Here is a 26,817-nt window from a genome sequence, read left to right on the forward strand (position 1 = left end):
TATTTGACTTCCTTAGGGGTCAATTTCTTTAAATGAAACGGGGAAATGACGACAGTACCTGCCTCATAGGGCTGTTGTTGGGATTAAGTGAGATTAGCCAGGTAGAGCGTCTGGCTTAGCGTCTGCCACATAGCAAACACTCAACAGTGTTAGCTGCTCTCCTCATCACCATCACTGTTGTCATCATTGTGATGATAATTGTTGTAACTCTTCCTACTCTTCCCTCCCTTTCCCGCTATGACTGCTGCTCTCTAATAGCTGCTTATTTCTGTCTACGAGAGGTGATAGGATATGTCATCGATGGAGGACTACTCAGCAGAGTGGTCTCTATATTAGATTACAGGAGGGCTCTCTCTATTTTTTAAAATTATATGTTTCAGGTATACAGCATTATAATTTGACATCTGTATACACTACACAGTGATCACCACCACAAGTCCAGTAACCATCCATTACTGTACAGCTGACTCCTTTCACCCATTTTGCCCACCCTTGAACCCTCTTCCTCTCTGGTGACCACTAGTCTGTTCTGTGCATCAATGAGTTTGTTTGTTTTTAGATTCCACATATGAGTGAAATCACATGTTTGTCTTTCTCTGCCTGACTTACTTCATAATACCTTCAAGGTCCATCCATGTTGTCGCAAATGGCAGGATTTCATAGGAGGATTCCCTTTCTAAAGGAGTACTGAATCTTTGTAACCAACAAAGAATAAGGACCTAAACTTTTCCATAATTTCCCAAAATGCTGTCATATCTCACTTAGCCCCTAAAGTGAGAAATGTCTGAGCACAGCAGGCAAGGGACAGGTTTCTAGGCTGCCACTGCCAAGGCAGAAGTGCAAGGTAAGCAAATCCAACCACTTCTTGGCAGAGAGGGCTGTTAAAAGAGAGGACAGAGGGCTTCCCTGGTGGCACAGTGGTTAAGAATCCGCCTGCCAATGCAGGGGACACGGGTTCGAGCCCTGGTCCAGGAAGATCCCACATGCCACGGAGCAACTAAGCCCGTGCTCCACAACTACTGAGCCTGTGCTCTAGAGCCCGTGAGCCACAACTACTGAGCCTGCGTGCCACAACTACTGAAGCCCGCGCACCTAGAGCCCGTGCTCCGCAATGAGAGAAGCCATCACAATGAGAAGCCTGTGCACCGTAACCAAGAGTAGCTCCCGCTCACAACTAGAGAAAGCCCGTGCGCAGCAAAGAAGACCCAACGCAGACAAAAATAAATAAATAAAATAAATTAAGAAAAAAAAAAAAGAGAGAGGACAGAATGTGAACCATCTACAAAGCTCACCTTACTCGTTGGTGAAGAAGATAGAGAATGTTCCGAAGACTCCCCAGTGTTCTGTTTTCTGGGTTCAGTCTGTGATGTCCAAACTGGGGAAGAAAAAAAGATAAATAATTACTGCTTGCTACCGCTTTCTTTATCTCAATTTCCACTTGCAGAGGAAATTATGTTGGAGTAACATGTTACAGCATATGGTAATAAAAATACCCATTAGTATTTAGATTTAATTAATCCTCTTATTTCATTGAAATAAATTATTTCAATGAAATAAGTGAAAATAAGAAATATTTTTTCAATGAAGCAAGCATGAGAATTTTCATTTTACAGAGAATCATGGGGAAAATTCTACCTCAAAAGAAAGAGCCATGCCCACGATGAAGATTTAGATATTGATGGTATGGCTTCCAATCCTTTAAGAAGTTATGATAAATACTAATTAATTAGAATCTCTGCAATCTAAGCTCTTCACATTATATGTTTCTATTATAAAAGTGTCAAAATACATTTATTTGACTGCTACTGAATTTCTTTATATTAAGTACCAATTTAAAAATAGTACATTAGTAAAAATACTTTTAACAGAAGGGAATAATCTTTTTGAACTGAAATACTTACACTTCCACCTTCATTTTACCCATCAGTAAGTCCTTTGACTTTTTTCTCCCAAAAAGACCTCGAATCTCTCCTCCCCACTGCTACCACCATAGTCCAGGCCACCCTCACATCTTACCTGTATGACCGAAATAGCCTCCTAACCTGACAACCTCCTTTTCTCTTAGCCTTCTGACCAATTCACCACTGAAGAGTCACAGTAATCTTCTCGAATTGTAAATCAGATCACATTACTCTCTAGTCTAAAGCCCTGCAAAGGTTTCCCACTGTAGAGAGAATAAAATCTCGTCCTTACCTATAGGCTCCCTGCTCCTTTTCTAATAACCTGCTCCCTGTTCCAGCCACAGTGGCCTCCTTTCAGTTCCTAGGATTCACCAAGCTCTTGGTACATCACGTTCCCTCTACCTGGAATGCTCTTTCTTCTGCTCTTTGCACAGCTGGATCCTTACCTTCCTTTAAGTCCTGATTTACATATGGCTCCTCAGAGGAGCCCATCTCCAATCATGCCACCTGAGAAGACCCCCACCATGCCCCTCTCCACTAAATCATAGAATGCTGTTCACTTCCTTTATAGCTGTTTCCTCAATTTGCAATTACCTATTTATTTTGCTTATTTACATGTTCATTCTCTCCTCTGTTACCTCCATAAGGACAGGGACTATGGCTTTTATTCACCGTGTGCACCCAGTTCCTCACACAGAGTGGGTGCTTAAAAATATTTCAATGAATAAATAACTGAATGAATGAAAAGCTACAAATTTGAAAGTGCTTCAGAAAAGCTAAATCATTTATTCCTCCTGAATGAATCTCTGATCTTATAAAGGAAAATCTACCCTGGGCACCAAGCAAATCAACTTGAATGTGAAGGAAGCAAACTTATATTTTCCTGAGGTCTTTAAAGAACTTCCGGGACTTCCGTGGTGGCGCAGTGGCTAAGAATCCGCCTGCCAATGCAGGGGATGCAGGTACGAGCACTAGTTGGGGAAGATCCCACATGCTGCGGAGCAACTAAGCCCATGCACCACAACTACTGAGCCTGTGCTCTAGAGCCCGTGAGCCCCAACCACTGAGCCCACGTGCCACAACTACTGAAGCCCACATGCCTAGAGCCCGTGCTCCACAACGAGAAGCCACTGCAATGAGAAGCTCACGTACCGCAACAAAGAGTAGCCCCTGCTCACCTCAACTGGACAAAGCCTGCAAGCAGCAACGAAGACCCAACACAGCCATAAATAAATAAATAAATAAATTAATTAATTAATTAAAATAAATAAATAAATAAAAATAAAGAATGTCTTCCATATTTGGGTTTTCTGAGACAGCATGTTACCAAAGAAACCGCAAATGTAAACTTCGTTCCAAACCAAATAGGAAACCAACTGACAGCCAGACTGGTTAGCAAAATATCAAATAATGGAAAAAATGGATGAGGAATGCTCCGGACTACTTTACTGCTTTATTAACATTGCTTCAAACAGGGAAACCACGTATTTTAGAATGTTGTTTGACTAAATGCAGGGAGAACCCCTGCACTCACCCTCAGAATTGACTGTACTGTCTGCAGAGGATAGGTGACCGTGGTGGCAATTGCTTTGGCTATTGCACCAATGAGGAACACGTCCAAAGAAGAAAGCTGGAAAGCAAAGGAAGAACAAACTGCATCAATCTAAACAGCAAGAAGGTGTCAGGGATTGTCTGCTGCTTTCAGAATCAGGGCTTACCTTCATTCGTTTCTTTAAAAGCTGCCGTTTTAAACCTTCATAGAACATGAACTGGATGGCAGGATTGAAGACCAACAGCAAGGAGGGAAATGTGCCATTCCATAAAGCCAGGATTCCTTCATCGCGAATGATCTGGTGAAAAGCATCTGAGCAAGAAATCAAGGACCTTTGATGACAATCCCCTAACTAGAGAAGACAATGTACCCAGAACACAAACCTGATTCTATTAGTATTCTATCATACTGATTCTATCAAGATTTCCTTCTTGCAATGACAAGTTAATCAGTTAACTACTTTTGAATAATCATCAGATACTGACCGTCACCAAGTTATTGAGAGACCAATTTCACTCATAGGCAACCCTTCCTGACAAACCTGGGGTTAGCATGTCAAGTTTTCCTAAGTAATCATCACCACCACTGGGACCTCTGTACTACACAGAATTGTGAACTGATAGCCCATGTGTTTCAAAACAAAGGTCAGTACAGAAAAAGGTTAGAGATGACTTCCCTGGTGGCACAGTGATTGGGAATCTGCCTGCCAATGCAGGGGCCATGGGTTCGAGCCCTGGTCCGGGTGGATCCCACATGCTGCAGAGCAACTAGGTCTGTGCACCACAGCTACTGAGCCTGCACTCTGGAGCCCACGAGCCACAGCTACTGAGCCTGCGTGCCACAGCTCTTGAAGCCCACGTGCCTGGAGCCCTGCTCCGCAACAAGAGAAGCCACCACAATGAGAAGCCCACGCACCGCAACAACGAGTAGTTCCCGCTTGCTGCAACTAGAAAAGTCCATGCACAGCAATGTACACCCAATGCAGCCAAAATAAATAAATATATAAATTTATTAAAAAAAGAAGAAGATTAGATAGTTCTCTGGAGTCCATTTTATAGGATTGCCTTATAAGAAAACCACTGTTCTCATTACAAAGATGGAAGTATGGGAAAGGAGAACCTGGCAATGTAATACTATTAAAAAGCAGAAGCACAAAGATATCAGATGCTAATCTGGTATCTTTATCTAAAGAAAACACTAGGGAAAAAAAAGTAGCAGATTGCTCTTCAGAAATATTCATCCCCTCCCACCTATGCTCCATGGGATATACTCCATGGGTATATTTCTCTACCCCTTATCTTGGGGCTTAGCCATTGGTTGTGCTTTGGCCCAGAGTATGTGAGCAGACAAAATGCAAACAGGGGCTTGAAATATGCTTGTATGATTGGGCATGTCCTCTTGTGCTTTTGCCATCACCAAGAGAAGAATATGCTCAGGTTGGTCCCAGGAAAAGGAAGAGAAACACATGGAGCTGAGACCCCTAGACGCATGGAGCTGAGACTCCTGGGCTGGAGTCAGCCTAGATGAGTCAAATCCCTGTCAATCCAGAGACACGTGAGCTAAACAAATATTTACTGTTGGGCACTGAGATTTGAGGTTGTAGCATTATCATGGTGATAAATTCCAGATACAAAGAGAAAAGAAAATCTTTAAAAAGGAACTCACCCAAGAGACACTCACCAATAACACCACTGTAGTTGGTGGGTACAATGTCTTCATTCCTAAATTTTGCCCCTTGCAGCTTCAGTCTGGTGTTTACCACCCAGAGTGGAGTGGTTAGCAGCACATTCACCACTCCTTTAAAAGGAAAGGGGGAGAGACAAAGGGAAAGCAAAAGGTAACCTGTTAAGCTTTGCTGTCTTGTGTTAAAGCTACACACCAATGTTTCAGTTATACGCCACTGACCTACTAGGAGACCTAAGGTAAGGTGTCCCTTTGTGCCAGGGTACAACACAAGCCACTACTGTTAGAAGCAATTCAGAAGCCTTGCTGATAGCAGAAGGGCTGGCAGCAGTACTTCTCCACATGAAGAGAGTACTGAGTTTCCTCATTTGTATAATAGGAGGCAATCTGTTTGTCAATTTATATAACCACCAAAGTAGCAATTTTGATAGAGTTCTAAGTACAGTTTTTAAAAACAGCTTTAAGACAGGGAAGTGACTTGTTGATCACATGCTAAATAAGTCCATGACAATATCACATAAAACACACAATTTACAACTCTCATGTAAGTAGCTCACATGGTTTTAAGTGAGTATGGATCTAGTACAATAAATGAGAGAAAGTGTGACATTTGAAAGTGCTTCAACAGGGACTGAAGGCTCACAGAAGAGTTCTTCATCACTTGGGGAATTAGGATAGGCAAGCAGCAAGCAGTAGTTATGAACCATCACAAAAACACCTGAAACAGTTTCACAAGCATCATAATCCTTACAAGTTTAAGGATGGGGATCTTGGCCGCCCAAGGTGGCCTCAGAGTGGAACAATACAATGAGCCAGGTGCTTCTTTTTTGAAAACACATGATCCCAATTTAACACCACCTTGAGTTATTAAAATATTCCTCATCAGTCCTGAAATGATTAGAGAAAAATACCAGACAGACTTGTAACAAAGTGCCTGACACACAGTATATACTTTATAAATGTTTGTTAAATAAATACTTAACAAGTAAACTAATGAGCAAACTCAGCAAACAATGGTATATCAAGCTATCTGGCTCTAGCCATACTCTGAAGAACCAAGAGGCACAATTATAAGGAAGAGAAATCTTTTACTAAAAGCCATTTAAATACAACATGATTAAGAATGCTTTGATTTAAGGAATCTCAGAACATACTATATATAGAAAGCATGAAGGCTAAGCTTGGTGAAAACACCAGGAAATTCAAATTCTAAATTTTCATTAGCTGAATGCAGTTGCAAAAGTAAGATATTTTGGCACCTCTCTCTTAGAAACATTGTGAGAACACATTTCTCAAAATAAAAGGCATTATCAAATAATTTTATAAGTTGTATTTGTTATATTTTTTCACATAACACAAAGGAGTCATCTTTAGTTATGACTCAGTATACTCATACATTATCACTTGAGGCATTGATCATAATCTGAAAAAGTCTTAACTAGAGATTCTTGCTAGTCTCATTTTACAAAAGCACCAGTGCCCAAGAGGCCAAGATAGAAGACTATCAATACACGCCCATTTGCCCAGATTTTATAATGTATTCCTATTCAATATAATGTATGCATCACTTAACAAAAAAAAAATCAACAGCCAGAAAAATCAGACTAGAAGTGCTACTGAGCAGTCTACCACTTTTTTTTTTTTTAAGATGAAGACAGGAGAGCTCAGAACCAGAGATCACAAGCTTCTGTGGATACTGTAGACAGGCACAGTGTACATACCTTTCTAAACAAATGAAATAGGTTGCCCATTAAATAAATTCTTTGGAAATCAAAATTCCCTTCATGTTCTATTCAAGAGGTAGGCACACACAAAACATTTCAGAGGCAATGCAGCAAAGATTAAGATTTAGCCACTATTTAAAATTCTGCTTACATATCCCCATTATTAACACAGGCTGAAAGATGGAGAGGATTCTAAGGACATTGTCAAGTACAAAAATGCATCACATCATTTAAATAATATAAGAACATTTTGTATTTCAAAGCTTTTTATCTGAGAAGTTCTTTAATCCTCTAAGCCAAAATAGATGGAGAGGTATTTTTTAACCACTATCATTTTATGAGTTCTGGGAAAATACCTGAGGATCCAAACTTTACTAAAAACTTGCAACCTATATAATCAAGCAAAGGACAACATTCCACGGAGGAAAAACAAGCTGCAAACGAACATGATGAGTGATTCTGACTCTGACTAAAGCACGATGGATACGGCTGCAGGATAAAGAAAGCTGTCTGCTTATTTATGTGTAGAAAATTCTTCTGCCAGTTCCAAGCCGTGGCTGTTACTTCAGCTCTAAGATGGGAATACTAATACCTTATCTACATAAGAACAGGAAATTGTTTTTCTTCCAATTCAAATGATTCTATTTTCTTTCTTCATAAAAAATCATTTATAAGAAAACAGAACCAAAACTAAAAGATGAAGAACAGTAACTGAACACACTCACTAAAATCACTCACTGATTCAAGGATAATTGAAACACAGCTATTTACTTCTGAAATGTTAAAAACAAAGTTTTATTAGTAGTGAGTCTCCTGAGTTAAGGACAGAAAACAAAAATGGAGAATGCTAATTGGGTGCACTTCTGAGGAACACGTGCAATGACCACTGAGATAAGAAAATGGCAGATCAGGGTCATAAATCTAAGTGCTTAGCTCCTTACAAAGGAATGCAACTTGATACACTACAGGAACAAACCCGCCTTACCAGATTTAAGGCCTAAGGACAGGAAATTAACTTCAACTGTCACAACAATGATAACACCATTGGCATTCAAAAAGAGTTATTGATAAAAATTCCAATTTCATAAAAATGGCAAGTATCATCTTCATTTAAGTTATCTGTAAGGTTCTGCTCTCAAATTCTTCCCCAGGGTATTAAGCTATTTGGGCTTTCTTCTGTGAAAATAAAATAAATAGTAATAACTCTCTAAGTTCCTAGAAGAAGTGGAGTAACAATAATACTGCTCCTAGTTCTCCCTGGCGATAATGAAACTCATTCCTACGGTGACTGTAACACAATGACAGGGTTCACAGCAGGAAGAGAAAAAGCTGTTTTAATTATTGTAAAAATGCGGTAAGCATTGAGATATAAAAACATGTTATGAGGAGTTTAAAACTCGCAAAAGTGATTTCCAAGGAATTCCCTACCTTCAGAAAAAGAGAGGACCTATAATCGGAGAATCACAGAATTATAAAGGACTATAAAATTCATTTGGTCAAGGGTCTCTCAACTGTGACACTACTGACATCTGGGGCTGGATAATTATTAGTTTGGGGCAGGGCAGGGGTGCAATTGTGTAGGATGTTTAGCGGTATCCCTGGCCTTCTACCACTAGATGCCAGTAACATCCTCCAGTTGTGACAACCAAAAATGTCTCCAGACGTGGTCGTGTGTTCCCTGTGGATCCACGCATCTAATCCAATCACCAGGTGATTATTCACTTTATTTTTGAAAATCTCAAAAGATAGGAATTCATTCTCACCCCAATAGCCTATTTTTTACAAGAGCTGTTAGAAATTTTATTTTTACTGATATTAAACCTACCTTCTAAAAGCAACTGGAAACACATAAAACTAGCTAATAGGTGTTTTTTTATCTGAGGTATGAATTAGCAATTCTTAAATAACTTTATGTGTATTTTAGGATAAGTAAATGTTTATGACCTGCAAGTCAGTCACCCATGGTCTGCTCATCAAATACGTATTGTGTGTCTAGTATGTGCTAAGTAGGTGCTGATGATACAGAAGTAAATAAAAAATGAAAATCCCTGTCCTTTTGAAGCTTATGTTCTAATGGTGTAAGACAGGATAAATGAGTAAAATATGTAGTATGTTAGAGGATAAGGTTAAGGAGAAAATTTAAGCAGAGAAGGGGGATAAAGTTTTGTGGGGTAGAAAGGGGCACCATTTTCAACAGTGTGGCCATTTAGGGAAAGACCTTAAAGGAGGTGAGGGAGTGAACCACGCAGTAACCAGGCAGAGGAAACAGCAGGTACACAGGCCACGAGGCAGAAGCATGCCAGGAGTGTTCCTGGAGAAGAGGTCAGTGAGGCTTGCAGTGGGGTGAGTGAGGAGAACGGGCGGGCCAGGTGACACAGGGCTTTGTAGGACTAGGTAAGGACTCTGGCTTTTACTCTGAGTGAGAAGGGAAGCAATTGGAGTCCTTTGAACAGAGAAATAATACAATCTCACTTACGTTTTTTAAATTTATTTATTTTATTTATTTGTTTTTGGCTGCGTTGGGTCTTCGTTGCGGCGCGCGGGCTTTTTCTAGTTGCGGTGAGCAGGGGCTACTCTTTGTTGCAGTGCGCGGGCTTCTCACTGCAGTGGCTTCTCTTGTTGCGGAGCACGGGCTCTAGATGCATGGGCTTCAGTAGTTGTGGCACGCGGGCTCAGTAATTGTGGCTCGCAGGCTCAGTAGTTGTGGCGCACGGGCTTAGTTGCTCTGTGGCGTGTGGGATCTTCCTGGACCAGGGCTCGAACCCGTGTCCCCTGCATTGGCAGGCGGATTCTTAACCACTGTGCCACCAGGGAAGCCCTCACTTATGTTTTAACATGATCACACTGGCTGCTGTGTTGAATACATATTGAGGGGGACAAAGGAGGAAGCAGGACATCAGTTAGGAGGCTCTGAAGATAATCCTGGCAAGATTTAGTGGTGGTTTGGACACAGGTGGTAGTGGGGGAAGGGGCTGAATTCTAGAAACCATATGAAGAAACAGGCAATAGGATTTGCTCACAGACTGGAGGCGGGGTCAAAGAGAAAGAGGATGAATTCAAGACTTTTCGTAGGGCAACTAGTAAAATGATGAAGATTACAGGAGGAGTGGACCTTTAAATTGAATTCATTCATTCAACATTTAATCAGCACCTTCTGTGTATCAAGCACTGGGGATACAGAGATTTAAAAAAATGTAGTCTCTGCCCTTAAGGAGTTCACTGTCTAGTAAAAGATAAAGACAAATATACAGACTATTGTTATCCAGCGGAGTAAGCACTGACACAGAGGTATATACAGAGCTGGAGTACAGAGGGTAGGCACCTAACCCAGAATAAAACTTGGGGGTGGTGGACATGAGAAACAGGGAAGGCTTCCTGAAGAGAAGGTGGCTTGAGATGAGAATAAAAGGATGACTAGGAGTTAATAAGATAAAAAAAAGCAGTAAGGCTGCTTCAGACTGACAACAGCTGCTGTAGAGGAATGAGGTTACTAAGGGCTCAGTCTATTCAAGGAATCACAGTTTGGCACAGGAGAACAGGAATAGGAAAGACCAAGATAGGGAGGTAAGCAGTATCACAGCAGATCCCGTATGTTAGGCTCTTATCCTGCACCTGTACGAGAGGGGCCTTTTCTGCTGAGGGAGCCACGACTCCATCCTACATGCAAGCGGCAGACAATGAAGGGTTTGAAGCTGGGCATAACATAATCAGATTCGGATATTAGAATAGCAGTTCTCAATCATTTCTCTGACAAGACATGTAACAGATGATGTTCACAATCAACACAGACCCACGGGTTCTCCCTGTACGTCAAGCGTAATTCCATTCTTTTCTCACGCTCACAAGAAAACATTTCAGAATGTAAGTGAATTAGAATGATATTAATACAGTGGGATCTCTTTTAACCAGTTCCATATAATGGACTCACCAGATAAATCTGTGTTCCTCTTTCCCTTTACAGGACACACCGACAGATGCCACAGCACGCTGATACCTGCGGCCAGTAGGCTACTCCCTAGTGTACCCGTGCTCTTCTACTTCCATCCCACAGGGGTTTAGGCTTACCAGGAGTGAATTATGTCTTTTCTCAAACCTGCTTATGTCGGTCATATCTGTTACAGTAGGCAAAGCATTTACAGGTATGGGTTATACAAGAAAAAAAGCACAAAACTTCCATCAGTGAGTGGATATGCCTTGGCCATACAAAAAATTGGAGAAGTATATATTCACATATCTTAGGTTAAAATAAAATACTTAAGGCATGTAGGCTATTTATGATAGTCCCTACTTCCACTGACTTTTTAAAATTAACTGCCCTACCATACCAGTCTAGCTGTTTTAGGTATGGGAGGATCTATTGTAATTATAAACTGCATAAGAGTTAGAAAGAAAATGAGCAGAGCACAGTGAGAGAGAATAACAAGGGGTTGTGTGTACCTAGTAGATAATGGGATGCCAGATACAGCAAACAAACAACTTTGGACACCTAAAAAGGAGAAGATTTAATCATATATTTCATAAACTAGTAGTTTCATGGGAAGTTATATGAGTTAGTCTCTGACAGTGAGTCATAACCTTTTAAATGTAAATACATATGAACCGCAGTAATCTAAAAAGTATTAAGGGACTTCCCTGGCGGTCCAGTGGATAAGACTGCGTACTCCCAATTCAGGGGACACGGGTTTGACCCCTGGTCGGGGAACTAAGATCCTGCATGCCACATGCCACACAGCGTGGGCAAAAAAAAACCCAAAAAAGTATTAAAATCAAGGTATTACCAATACTTGGTCTCAAGTATAAAAGATCATACCAGATTGCCATTTGTTGCAATTATGTAAAAAAGAAGATTCCTCCTCTACAGGTTGGATCTATTCTGATATTTTTTCAACTGAACAAATCTCAAACTTGAGTTCTTTGAATTATGACACTGTTTGAAAACCATTCTTCTAGAAAGGCTACTTCAAGCAGAACTATGCAAAGTATGTTAGTGAGAAAGACTTGAGAGGCAAAGAGATCAGAACAGAGCAATGGTCCAAGTGAGAGATGATGGCACTTGATTTTGGGAAATGGCTATGGACATGGAGACGAGGGAATGGATTCAAGAGATATTTAAGAGACAGACTGATGGTTCATGAAGACCAGGCAGACACGGAGGGTAAGAGAGCACCCTCTATGAAGACTTCCAGATTTCTATCCTGAGTGACCTACCTACAAGTATTCATTTATTACCTCAGAAAATGGAACCCTGTGTGTTAAACTCTTTACGTGAAAGTTGGTCTGGCGGGGGTTGGGGGTGAGGGTGGTCAAAAGGCACAAATTTCCAGTTATAAAATAAGTCAGTCATGGGGATGTGATGTACAGCAAGGTGACAATACTTAATACTGAACTGCATATTTGAAAGTTGCTGAGTTGATCTTAAAAGTTCTCACCACAAGAAAAGAAAAAAAGTGATGATGGATGTTACCCAGACTTCTTGTGGTGACCATTTCACATTATACACAAATATTGAATCATTATGTTGTACACCTGAAACTAATAGAATATTATGTCAATTATATCTCAATAAAAAAAATTTGGTCCAAGTGAAAGTTTATTATATCAAAATCAACTTAAGACTAAAATGAGAGTATTAAGCATAAGAAAGTCTCAGAGACCAAATAAAAAAACAGCAGTGGTCTCATATAGGTAAAGAGGAAAAATTGGGGGCCATGAATACTCCTGGCCTGGTAACTATTTTTCAATCAAATCATTTTCATTTCAAATGGACATTTACATTATTCAACTGTGTGGCTCCCAAATCAGTAATTTTTCAAAGAATATATCAATAAGTGAGTCCACAAAATACTAACACTAAACATGCAACATTTAAATAAATTAATTTAGATACAGACTAGATAAACACAAAAAACCCATAGGAAAGAGACCTACTTTTTTCCCATCTCTTTAATAAAACCCTGATTAATTCAACAAATATTTTGTTTATTTAGCAAATATTTATTGAGCTACTACTACATGTTAGGAATTATTCTTACCGAAAATTTAGCAAGGCGGGGGGAACAGATATATATATATACATATGCCACAAAAGCAGGTATCAGATGTATTCGTTATCTTATATATAGAGATATATTTATAATTGTAATATATATTGTCTAATAGATGTAATATATTTCTTTAACTTTCTTTTTTTTTTTGGCCACACCGCACGGCATGCGGGATCTTAGTTCCCTGACCAGGGATTGAACCTGTGCCCCCTGCACTGGAAGCACGGAGTCTTAACCACTGGACCACCAAGGAAGCCCCTATATCTTATATATATAAAGTATATATAAGATACTGCTCTGCATCTTATATATATCTTTGATATACCATATATAGATAAAGATACCTGCTCATATTCCACTAAGTTGAGACAGACAGTAACTAAATATTCACAATATCAGGTTAATGGCTCCTTAGTGCTTCTGAAGTCTCAGATGACAAGGATCCAAAGCTTTCTAAAATTGGGCTCCTATTCAACTCTCCAACTTTATTGCTCATGTTCCTACACTCACTTCACTCACTCATAAAATTATAGAACTCACTGTTCTAAATGTGGTCCTGTATTCTCTCAGTTTGCTACCATTCTCTCCATCCAGAAACCGTCACCACTTATCTCCAAGTGTTACTAATTCTGCCAAAGCTCAGCTCAAGAGGCACTGCTTCCTATAAGGAGATACCTCCCAGCCAAAAGTGACCTTTCCCCTATGAACCCCTAAGGTATTAACGACTATGGTGATACTGACTACACTGGGCTGTGCACTAAAAACTCTTTGTCACATCTGACAATGCTTTCACACTCACGGAGGGCTTCATGACTCTGTAACCTGTCTTGTGCTTGGTTTACTGCTTTAGTGTCAACCATCTTGAAATGCTTAATAAATTGTGAACAAGGAGTCCTGCATTTTCATTTTATACTGGACCCTGAAAATTACGCAGCCAGTCCTGTTCATGTTAAACATTGCATGCAATCCTCAGTCCAAAAAAACAAAACAGACAAACAAAAAAAACCTAAAAAAAAAACCCCAGAAAGGAAGCAGGAAAGGTACTGTAATTTTCATTTTTTAAAAAAAGAGACCTTATGTCCATAAATTCTGGGTACAGGCTGCTAAACAGGGATAACTGACCCTCCTCTCTGGATTAAGAGGATAAAAATAAGCGAAGTCAGCTCAAAAATAAAACTTTGTGTATATGGTCAACTGATCTTCACAAGGGTGCCAAGACCATTCAGAGGGGGAAAGGACAGTCTAGTCACATCAACAAATGGTATTAGGAAAACTGGATTTCCACATACAAAAGAATGAAGTTGGATCCTTATCTTACATCACACACAGAAATTAACTCTAAATGGATTAAAGACGTAAACTATACAACTCCTAGATGAAAACATAGGAGAAAAGCTTTCATGGCATTAAACTCAGCATGATTTCTTGGACATGACACCAAAAGCACCGGCAAAAAAAGGAAAAATATGCAAATGGCACAATATCAAACTTAAAAACTTTTGAGCATTAAAGGACATATCAACAGAGTGAAAGGCAACCTACAGAATGGGAGAAAATATGTGCAAATCATATATCTGGTAAGGGGCTAATATCCAGAATACATAAAGAATACTTATAGGGCTTCCCTGGTGGCGCAGTGGTTGAGAATCTGCCTGCCAATGCAGGGGACACGGATTCGAGCCCTGGTCTGGGAAGATCCCACATGCCGCGGAGCAACTAGGCCCGTGAGCCACAATTACTGAGCCTGCGCGTCTGGAGCCTGTGCTCCGCAACAAGAGAGGCCCGTGCACCGCGATGAAGAGTGGCCCCCGCTTGCCGCAACTAGAGAAAGCCCTCGCACAGAAACGAAGACCCAACACAGCCAAAAATAAATAAATAAATAAATAAAATTAAAAAAAAAAAACAAACTTATAGTTCAACAACAACAAAAAATCAAATAACTCAAAAAATGGGCAAAAGATTTGAATAGACATTTCTCCAAAGATGCTCAACATCATAGGAAAAGATGCTCAACATCAGTAATCGTCAGAGAAATGCAAATCAAAACCACAGTGAACTATCACTTTGCCCTCATTAGGATGGCTACTATAGAAAAAACAGAAGATAACAAGTGTTGGTAAGGATGTGGAGAACCTGGAACCAACTGCTGGTGGAATTTTGAAATAGTGCAACCAGTGCGGAAAACAGTATGGTAGTTCCTCTCAAAATTAAAAAAAGAACCACCATATGATCCAGCAATCTCACTTCTAGGAATATATCCAAAAAGAATTGAAAGCAGGGACTCAAAGAGCTATTCATACAACCCATGTTCATAGCAGCAACTATTCACAGTAACCAGGAGCTTGAAACAACTCAAATGTCCTTCAACAGATGAATGGATAAACAAAATGTGGTATATACATACAATAGAATATTATTCACCCTTAAACAACAAGGAAATCCTGTTACATCCTACAATATGAATGAACCTTGAGTACATATTATGTTGAATGAAATAAACCAGTCACAAAAAGATAAATACTGCATGATTCCACTTATATGAGGCATCTAAAGTAGTCACATTCATAGAAACAGACAGTAGAATTGTGGTTACCAGGAGCTGGGGGGGAGGGTGGAAAGGGGAGTTGTTATTTAGTGGGTACAGAACTTCTCATTTATAAAATGAAAATGTTCTGGAGATCCGTTTCACAATAATGTAAGTAAACCTACTACTGAAATGTACACTTAAATATTGTTAAGATGGTAAATTTTATGTTATGCATTTTTACTACACACACACAGAGTCAAGTCAGAAAACTAATTACATTCTTTGTAGCATTACTTTGTGTTAAAATAACCTCTCAGGGGGTATATGGACCACAATATAAACAATAAAATATAAAAATATCTTATATTCAGAAAACTTAGTTACCTGCAACAAATCCAACTACCAGATCTTTTCCAGTAGTAGAATGTTGACCTTTGACCCAGACTGCTTTGAGGCTATTAAAAGTGTAGAAATAGACAAAATTGGAGCAGCAGAGACTGGAGATAACTGGAAACCACCCTCGATATGGTGCCAGGCTAGGGGAAGAACATAATAAGCAAAGTAAAAATGCTGAACAAAAGGCACTAGAAATGAGAGTCCTAGAAAAGGCTGATCATCATTCACATATTCTCAAAGTTCACTCCTACACTACAATATACTCCAAACTGTACACATATTCTACATTCTGAGGATGCCCAAACCAAGAAATCTTTTCTAGCATTAATGATACCAAAGAAACAACATACATTCTATGACTGATTTACTGATTTCCCCCCTCAATTTGCTTTAGTAAATTACTATATAAAATTAAAGACAATTTCCTCATGGCTGTTAGTTAATATAGCATCATTCACATTTTATTACAGGGCTAGAACATTTAAAATGAAGTAAATATAGAAGTGCAAAAAAAAAGAAGTGATGGGGGCATGTTATAAGGGCACAGGAATCAGACTGAAGGAGCTCACACTGGCCACACCTGGGACAATTTGAGCACCAAAATAATTAAGTAATTAATTGTAAACTATTGAATTTCTGAGTCTGTATGATACTAAATTAAGTATTTCCTCATAGACTGCTTATAGTTGCAAAAGAGGAAAAATAAAATTATTCAGTGCTAACTTGAATCTAAGAAATCATAATTAACCAATGAAGGGCAAGTGGACAATACGTGACTCCAATGTGACATCCTGAGGAGGACACAATTTCACCTATACATTATTCTGGCCAAGAATGCAAAGACTCAATCTAATCATGAAGAAACATGAGGCAAACTTAAAGTGAGAAAAATTTTATTTAAGGAAAAATAAGGGGAGAAGGTCCACATCTTTGAAAATGTCAGTCATAGGGGTAAGGGGCTTTGATGTATGGTATGTAATGTACTCTCAAATTAATTCTGAAAAAAGTCTGTGTGTGGTGTGTGTATGTGTCTGTGTAGTAAAGAAAGAAGGAGGGAGTGGGGAAGGGAGGGAGAAAGCATGAGCACAAACGGAAGAGTGTTAACAACAGGTCAATCTGGTTAAAGCACATACTGGTATTCTTTGTACTATTTTAGTTTTGCAACTTTTTGTAAATTTGAAATTATTTCCAAATAAAAAGTTTTTAAAAAGGTACACAGGTCTGAATGCATCTGATAGGAATGAGCTAAACAACTATTACCTTTTTCAGTTTATTGTTCATTGGTTTCATGTAAGACTCCATGATCGAGAATCAAAATGGTCAACCACAGAACTTTAAGGAAATGAAAACAACTATGTATCTACTTACGAGTCAGGCAATTACAAATTCACAACACTGTGAGGCTTTGGGAATGGATAGAAAGTGAGTGTAAGTAGGATGGACGCCCAGGAATCTCCTAATGAGCTGCTCTAGCTAACAAAGATGAACAAGGTAGTACTCACAGGCCTTCTTCTTTAATGATCTCCAGGAGCACCATGTGTGTCGTTTTGGACTTTCTTTTCTCATCAACTACAAGATCAAAGAGTACATGTTTAAACTAAATCCTCTGAGAATTGTTATCTTCAGTATCAGCAAGTTTCACTGAAATGCCATTTACCTCACCTGAGCAATCTCTCACCCTATTCTTTGAGCTCCCTAGTTTGCCTCAAAACTCAATGATCCTCCTGTATTCCCATGTGCTAAATTCCCTACTATTGATTCCATGGTTTCATCTGTTATTCATGAACCATAAAGCGTTTTAATTCAATACCTAATTTCCAAAGTAAAAGATGTAACAGGAGAAATTTATTTCTTACATTTCATAGGGCTCTCTAGTTTTTTTTTCAAAGTTATATATTCTCCTTTTTATCTTAATATCTTATAAAGTAGAGAGGAAATAAATTACTATTTCCCTTTCAGAGAAGAGGTTACAGACACAAAGCTGTGAAGGACACATGTAGTTGGCAGCAGAGCTGGGATTAAAATTCAAGTTTGCAAAGTTTTAACCCTGTGCTCTGTTCCCTAATCTAAAAAAAAGGTCTCAAAAAGATGGGAACTCTGCTTTTGGCATTCTAAACGAAAACAAAACCTACCTTAATTAACTTCAAATTTCTTACCCATATCTGAAGACTATCTTGAGAACATAAAAATAGGAAAATGAACCGATTTCTTAAGAATTAAAATTGGTACCTGTATGGCTCATGGGATGGCAAATTAGGAAACCCCTGTACAAGGCAATCTAACAATTACTATCAAAATTACAAACATTTGCCCTTTGATCAAACAATCCCACTTCTGGGAATTTATCCCATAGAACTTACAGAAACAAATTAGCATATGGGGACTTCCCTGGTGGCACAGTGGTTAAGAATCCGCCTGCCAATGCAGGGGACGCGGGTTCGAGCCCTAGTCCAGGAAGACCCCACATGCTGTGGAGCAACTAAGCCCACGAGCCACAACTACTGAGCCTGCGTGCCACAACCACTGAAGCCTGTGCACCTAGAGCCCGTGCTCTGCAACGAGAAGCCACCGCAATGAGAAGCCCACGCACCGCAACGAAGAGTAGCCCCCGCTTGCCACAACTAGAGAAAGCCTGCACGCAGCAACGAAGACCCAACGCAGCCAAAAATAAATAAATTAATTAATTAAATTTATTTTTAAAAAAATCTAGAAACAATAAATGCTGGAGAGGGTGTGGAGAAAAGGGAACCCTCCTGCACTGTTGGTGGGAATGTAAATTGATACAGCCACTATGGAGAACAGTATAGAGGCTCCTTAAAAAACTAAAAATAGAACTGCCATATGACCCAGCAATTCCACTACTGGGCATATCCCCTGAGAAAACCATAATTCAAAAAGACACACGTACCACAATATTCATTGCAGCACTATTTACAATAGCCAGGACATGGAAATAACCTAAATGTCCATCGACAGATGAATGGATAAAGGTGTGGCATATATATACAATGGAATATTACTCAGCCATAAAAAGGAACAAAATAGAGTTATTTGTAATGAGGTGGATGGACCTAGAGTCTGTTACATAGAGTGAAGTAAGTCAGAAAAAGAAAAACAAATACTGTATGCTAACACACATATATGGAATCTAAAAAAACGGTACTGATGAACCTAGTGGCAGGGCAGGAATAAAGACCCAGACGTAGAGAATGGACTTGAGGACATGGGGAGGAAGGGGAAGCTGGGACGAAGTGAGAGAGTAGCATTGACATATATACACTACCAAATGCAAAATGGATGGCTGGTGGGAAGCTGCTGCATAGCACAGGGAGATCAGCTTGATGCTTTGTGACGACCTAGAGGGGTGGGATAGGGAGGGTGGGAGGGAGTCTCAACAGGGAGGGGATATGGGGATATATGTATACATATAGCTGATTCACTTTGTTGTATAGCAGAAACTAACACAGCATTGTAAAGCAATTATACTCCAATAAAGATATTTAAAAAATGCTGTTAAGTGAAAAATGCAAGATATGGAACAGTGTGAAAAGTATGCTTTTTGAGTAATAAAGAGAGGAAATTGAGAATATATATTATTTGCTTGTTTTTCTACATAAAGAAACTCTCAGGGCTCTTTGAGAGACTAATAAAGACATTATCTACAGGGGAGAGAAAAGGAGACAGTCTAGAGTGAGATTTTTCACTGTACTGCCTATCTTTTTATGTATTTTGGTTTTGGAGTCATATAAAATTATTACCTTTCCAAAATCTCTAAAATTAATTAAAAATAGTAGTCATGAAGGATTTTAATATAGGAATTAGTTTATTCAAAGCTAATCTTACTCTTATCTCTTCATGTAAGTTCTGGCATAGGTTTATAATTTCAAGTTGAAAAATACTGAGGAAAGAACAAGCAGGAGTTACAGAAAGTCGCATAGCCCTATAAAGTGAAAGAGGGAGACTAGGACTACGTGCCTACATGAGCAGTGACAATGGCATTTGGCTCCACCATGTTTCCTATTCTCTGTTCTCTTTCCAGAAAACCTACCCCCAGTAAAAAAATAAAATCTCTACATTGTGCCTTTCAAAAGTCATATTGTTTATCAGAATGAACTGTAATGATTCAAAATTACTAATGCAAGCCAACTCAGGTCTCTCAGATTAGAAAATGGCTGAGGCTATGACTCATTCACAAACATCAAAAATAAAAGTATTTAAAGTTAGTGAAAATGGACAACAGATTTCTGATGAAACAGAAAATCCTATGTTAACTTAGAACTTAGTAGAGAAGTATGTTTGCTTCCTGATACCAAATGAACAGGAATATGATGACAATAAGATACTTACCTTGAAGTCGAAGTCGAGCTGTATCCAAGGGAAAAAATACTGTCATTGCTGTCATGCTTCCCTGAAAAGTTTGAAAAGCCTTTAGCCATTACAGTATCACAAAAATAATGAGCCACAACTTTTAAATGAACAAAAGTTCATTATTATCAATGGATCAGATCAAATTTTCAGTGAACAAATATACAGAATATTTTTATCTATTGGGATCATTAGTGTTCAAACTTCTGTAGTTACATACTTGAACAGACATATTTAATTTTCCAGAAGAAATCTCTTTCTCTCTGATATTGAAAAAGAAAATGTAGTGGGTCCCTGGAGATGACAAACTTAGGGATTTACAACCTAGGACACATGTTCAAGACAGCAGGTAAATGGACTTTTAACCTTTTACTGGTCAGTTACTGCTCCTATGCTCTCCTCTGATACTCCCAGAAACCAAAAAACCTAGTGATCAAACAGATATGTATTTCTATACTCTCTGCTTAATCAATATATTCACCACAAAGTAAAAGGGGTTTAAGAATCATATTGTTCTTTAAAATAGTTCTGTTTGCTTGTGTTTTAAAAAAGAGGGACAATATCTTTGCTAAAAATTCTATAAATAATTTATCCAAGATAACACGACAAAAATTATCACTGGAAAAAAAAAAGAAGCCAACAACCAGTCTTTTCATTCATAAGGCCCTATGACAGATAAAAACCACAAGTATACAGTTAGGGATAAAATTATATGCATGATATCTCCAGGTGGGTTTATGGTTCTCAACCTAGATGCAGGCCCAGTGGTATATATTCTCAGGCATAAGGTCAAGTTTTAAGCTACTGATATAATAACAGTAACATACATATTTTTATCATGATAACAATGGGAAACTAGGTCAACTTTACAGATAAGAACAAAAATGTGCTAGGTCTCTTATCTATTTAAATAGATCAGCCTGTTTGACAAGGGAGAACACTGTATTGTCCCCTATTAGTTACTCTTTGAAACTCAAATTAAATGTTACCACCCCTACCCATCAGGTTCCTCTGTGTTCCCACAGCACTTGTTTATATGTCTCTTAGAGCACTCATTGCAGTGAAACCTAACTCTTCCACCGGATTGTAAGAATATCCATTTATCTCTTTGTATACCATAGATTCTTAAATAAATGTTTATTAAATTCACTCTACTTTCAGTTATTTATACAATTTAGATGGCTCCCACATAAATGATCTTTCCTAGTAAGAACCAGATAATACTTAATATTTCAAGAAACACTGGATCTGTAAAGGTTTACAGTCTACAAATCTATTCTTCCGGCATCCTTGCTCACCTTACAGGCAATTTCCAAGAAAAATGGGGGCTGGAAAGCTGGAGAACGCTTATCAAGGTTATTAAGGCCTTTACTTCCTATCACGTGGTACTAGCACATCTATGCAGAAAAGTCCTGCCTGGAAACTACTTTTTCAAACAATTGGATCACCTCCATCCCTCTTCCCTGTCAGCTTTAAATAGACACCTGAAGTTTCCTAACTTAGAAGACCCTGCCCTACCTACCTTGAAACCTTAAAGTACATTTTACACCAAGATAAAGAGAACAGTCTGTCCAAAGAGCTCAAAAGTCTATTACCTCCTCAAGGACTAGCATAAAAAACTCAAATCTGTAAAAATAAAAAACACTTAAAAATGTATTAGTACTGGAAAGACTGGATCCAGATGGTGAACTGAAAACCTACCATTGCCTCCTCCCCATTCCAATCACTAATTATGAGAGAGAAGATTTATATATAAAAGTGTTGTACAGAAAAACAAAAGGGGTCTGAATGGTGGATCAGAAATTAAAAGAATAGCAGAGTGAGGCTGTTCTGAAAGAAGAAATCACAGACCGAAATGCACAGAAGATAGCTATGGCAGGCAGAATAATGGCCCCCTGAAAGATGAACACATTCTAAACCACAGTACTTGTGAACATGTTACATTACATGGCAGGCTGCTAATTGGCTGATCTTAAAATAGGGAGTTTAGTCTGGATTTTCTGAGTGGGCCCAACGTAATCATAAGGGTCCTTAAAAGTGGAAGAGTAGGTCTTCCCTGGTGGCGCAGTGGTTAAGAATCCACCTGCCAATGCAGGGGGCACGGGTTCGAGCCCTGGTCTGGGAAGATCCCACATGCCGCGGAGCAACTAAGCCCGTGTGCCACAACTGCTGAACCTGCGCTCTAGAGCCCACGAGCCACAACTACTGAACCCGTGCACCTAGAGCCCATGCTCTTCAACGTGAAGCCACCACAAGAAGCCCGCGCACCGCAATGAAGAGTAGCCCCCGCTCACTGCCACTAGAGAAAGCCCTCGCACAGCAACCAAGACCCAACGTAGCCAAAAAAAATAAAATAAAATAAAAAGTGGAAGAGTACGTGGGAGTGAGGCAATGGAGGACTCAACCCATCATGGCTGGCTTTAAGATGGACAAAGGGGCCACTAGCCAAGGAATGTAGGCAGCCTCTAGAAGCCAGAAAAAGCAAGGAAATGGATTTTCTCCTAAGGGCCTCCAGAAAGGAACATGACCCGGTTGACACCTTAATTTTAGTTCAGTGAGCTGTGCATCAGACTTCTGACCTACAGACCTACGGATATTAAACTTGTGTTGTTTTAAACCATTCAATCTGGTAACTTGTTACAACAGCAATAGAAAACTAATAAAACAGGATTACTGCAAATGGTGGGGCCTAGCCCAGGGAAGCAGAAGGGCGCTCTGGGGTGACTTTCCGGTTGACTAGCTGGTACCGTGACCACCACAGGCAGGCAGGCCCCATCCCAGGCAGTGACTGTGAATATGGAAACCTGAACTTGCCTGAGGTGGGCAGAAACCCTCAGACCTAGCCACTGTCACATCTTGCCAGAACCCATGCCACCTTTACACCACAATTCCTGGAAGCCGGCGGCAGTAAACAAGTACAGGCAGGGGGAGGGGCGTGCAGTGGCAAGGAAATAAAAAGCTTACTAGTTTTACCCTATTTAAGAAGAGGATATACACATACACACATGAATTTGTTCCAGGTTTTGGCAAAAAAACCTAAGTTTAAATGTGAGCGTTAAAGATGTAAGGGTGAAATGGGGGTTTCCACTGCCAGCAAGACGCTGGCATAGACAACACACTACACAATACCTAGAACTGTTACCTAAAATATAAAATATTTTAAAAATTAAAAAATAAAATATAACACGTACCCTTTAAATGATTAGCTGAACCTCCTTGGGGCCACAAAGAAGAGTAGAAACCCATAGGGTTAAGCAGGCTCCTTGGCGTTCATTGCGAGGATTTTTTTTGCGAGTCTAAGTGATCAAGGGGCTTTGTTATTATTATTTTTTTAATTGAAGTGGAATTCCCATAACATAAAATCGACCACTTGAAAGTATACCATTCAGTGACATTTAGTACATTCATAATATTGTGTAACCACCACCTGTATCATGTTCCAGAATATTTTCATCACCACGAAGACAACCCTGTACCTGTTAAGCAGGCATGCCCCACTTCCCCCTCCGCTCAGCCCTGACAACCACTAATCTGCTTTCTGTCTCTATAGATGTACATATTCTGGACATTTCATATAAAAACAATCGTGCAAGATGTGACCTCTTGTGTCTGGCTTCTTTCACTCAGCACAGTGTTTTCAAAGTTTATCCACTTTGTATGTATCAGTTCTTTCTTTTTTATGGCCGAGTAAAATTCCCTTGTATGTATAATATGACATTTTGTTTATCTATTCAAAATGGTTTGGAATGAGATAGAGGTAATGGTTGCACAACATTGTGAATAGACTAAATACCACTGAACTGTACAATTTAAAATGGTTAATTTTGTTATGTGAGTTACATCTCAATTTAAAAAAAAATTGAATCCTCACAACAACCATATGAGCTAAGTACTATTATTCTCTCCATTTTATAGATGAGGAAAAAGATACTAAGAGGTTTTGCAACTTTTCTCAAGTCATACACTTTGCAGGTGGCAGAATCAGTATTTGAACGTAGTCCGTCTGGCTCCAGAGTCCACACACTTAACCACTGTTGTAATTAACTTAAAAATTTACTAATATAGAACTAAAAATCAGCTTTAAAGTAAAGGCAATATAGTAATATGGGACCTATTTTATGTGTCAAAAAAAATTGTTTTTTTTATGGATTAGTCTGGAAACCCAGCAGAGAGCCTGGCATAGCATAAGCCCTGAACTTGTTAATAAATGTATGACTGTATCCACCTACAAATAAACTTAATATCTATGAGAAAGTGTACTGCAAATGCTAAAGGTAAATTTAGAACATAGCTATTCTGTACACTGGGGATTTGCTATATTTGTCTCCTGACCAAGCAAACACACAGATAGATGACTGTTTTCGTAAGCAGCTGTTACCTGAAGGAAAATATTTATTATATATGCAAGTCTTATGCTAAGCTATACAATCATATGATTTTTCAGAATTTGAATTAAATTCCTCTTTTCATAAATACTGAGTGTTGTTTTTTTTTCCCTAGGACTGCCTGTTCACTTACATAAAATTAGAAGGCAAAAAATACTGAGAAGGTAACTACAAGGTACAATACTGTTGTGCCAGAGAGGCACACAAATCAACCCATTATTTTGAGTCCCACAGAATTCTAACCTTCTGAGTGGGAGTTCTATTGTTGACAACAATTACAATTTGAAAGACTCTATTTCCAGAGAAACAACCGTCTTGTATCTCACCAAAACCAAACATTTTTAGTCACAACATTCTACCATCCCCTTCTGGCATTTAACCATTTGGAGCTGGGAAAGCAAATGAATTCCTACACCGCACTGGCACCTGGAGCTGGAAAAGCCTTCAGAGATCACCTAGCAGTGCAGACCCTTCCCCTGTGAACTGAGAAGTCTTGGCCAGGGTTGTTAAGAGGTCTGCCTAAAGCCAGAGTGGCAGAGGCGGAGTTAGAACCTAGCTCTCTTCAACTCCAAGTTCTACCGTTCACTGTTCTACCTCAGTTCTCAACCTTTTTGCAATCAAGATATAAGTGACTTTTCATTTTTCTCTTCTAATTGTAAAAGTATACACAACACAAACACACACATACACACACAAAATCCGGGAAATTCTTAACAGGGACTATACAAGGAGAGGAAGGAATTAAAGGTGGCTTCCATTTCTCTTGTGATGCATCTCTGTATAATTATTATTTGTAAACAATAAGTACGTGTTAGTTTTAGTTTTGAAATGACGAAAAAGCAAATATTTTTTTCAAAAAGACATCAGGGGAATACCCTGGAGATCAGTGGCGATCCAGTGGTTAAGACTCTGCACTTTCACTGCCGAGGGTGCGGGTTCGATCCCTAGTCAGGGAACTAAGATCCCACAAGTCATGCAGTGCGGTGCGGCAAAAAAAAAAAAAAAAAACCTGAAAAAAAGACATCAGAATACAAGAGAATAATATAGCGTAGGGATTCTCAAGGTATGGTCTGGGGATCCTTTAAAGTCCCCAAACCCTTTCCAGGGGTCTGCAGGATCAAAGCTATTTTCATAAAAATACTACAACATAATGCCTACGTTTTTTGCCTTTTTCATTCTCATTTTCTCACAGTGTGTACTGAAGTTTTCCAGAGGCTCCGTGATGTGTGATATTGTAACAGACTGAATGCAGAAGCAGATAAAAGGCTCCAGCTACCTTCTACTAAGTCTAACATTAGAGAGGTTTGCAAAAATACAAAACACTGCCTCTCTTACTATTGGGGGAAAAATACAGTTTTAAAAAATGTTATGTTAACATGTAACAGGTTTAATATTTTTAGCAAATAAATATCTTAATTTCTCAGTTTTAATTTCTAATACAATAAATATCAATAGTTATTACCACATAAGCAAAAGCTCTTCAGAGTCTGCAATAATTTTTAAGAGTATAAAGAAATTATGAGACCAAATAGTTTGAGAACTGCTGTTATAAACATGCCATTTAACATGAAAAACAGTACATTATTTAAAAACTTTATTATTATTTAACATATCACTTCTAATATTCCTTTCAGCTGATGTTATACCAGTGTGACATAAGCAGTTGAAAACACCACATGACCTTTGGGTTGGACACTACCCTCTCCAGGAAACTCTTCAAAAGGCAAATAACTCTAGGAAAAATAAATATAGCCTATAATTAATATCTTAGGGGAATCATTTATTAGAGGCTTGGGGAATCATTTATTAGCGGCTTGGGGGTTTTTTTTGTTTTTTTTTAGTGACAGGGATACTAGATAGTTGATAAAAGGCATCTAATAGGATGCTGAAAGGAAAAGCAAGTGGCAGTCTGGAAGTGACCTGAACATCCTGGAAACTGAAAGGCTATTATTGTCAGAATATACAGAGCACAACCAAGAAGGGAATGAAAGACTAGGGGTAAGCAGAGGTCAATCAAAGGCTTTTTGCTAAGTATATTAAGGACTATTCTAGTGACCGACTGGACAGATGTGGGGAGTCTGGAAGAAGTAGAACTCAAGGACAACTCCCAGGTTTCTGGCTTAAAAAACCAGGGAGACAGTGTTGTCATTAACAGAGATGGTAAATACTGCAGGAGGAGCAATTCTGGGGCAAGAGATACTGAGTTTGTCTTTGCATTAGCTGTATTTTAAGTGCCTCAA

General features: G+C 39.0%; 1 protein-coding gene across 3 annotated transcripts in view; it reads right to left on the reverse strand.

Moving 5' to 3' along the window:
* SLC25A17 (solute carrier family 25 member 17) overlaps positions 1-26,817 on the reverse strand; it is a 55,472-nt gene that overhangs the window by 13,295 nt on the left and 15,360 nt on the right. For 2 of the 3 annotated variants that reach the window (XM_036865631.1, XM_036865632.1), the window contains exons 2-8: positions 20,175-20,235; positions 17,330-17,396; positions 15,816-15,967; positions 5,134-5,250; positions 3,620-3,765; positions 3,436-3,531; positions 1,293-1,375 (exon numbers count right to left, since the gene is read on the reverse strand). In XM_036865631.1, coding sequence (XP_036721526.1) covers positions 1,293-1,375; positions 3,436-3,531; positions 3,620-3,765; positions 5,134-5,250; positions 15,816-15,967; positions 17,330-17,396; positions 20,175-20,235 — 722 coding nt within the window. Of the gene's footprint in view, positions 1-1,292; positions 1,376-3,435; positions 3,532-3,619; positions 3,766-5,133; positions 5,251-15,815; positions 15,968-17,329; positions 17,397-20,174; positions 20,236-23,383; positions 23,489-26,817 lie in introns of all 3 variants that reach the window. The other variant, XM_036865633.1, reaches the window with a different exon arrangement.

The sequence above is a fragment of the Balaenoptera musculus genome, chromosome 10 (assembly GCF_009873245.2).
Source record: "Balaenoptera musculus isolate JJ_BM4_2016_0621 chromosome 10, mBalMus1.pri.v3, whole genome shotgun sequence".
In the NCBI taxonomy this organism is placed as follows: domain Eukaryota; kingdom Metazoa; phylum Chordata; class Mammalia; order Artiodactyla; family Balaenopteridae; genus Balaenoptera; species Balaenoptera musculus.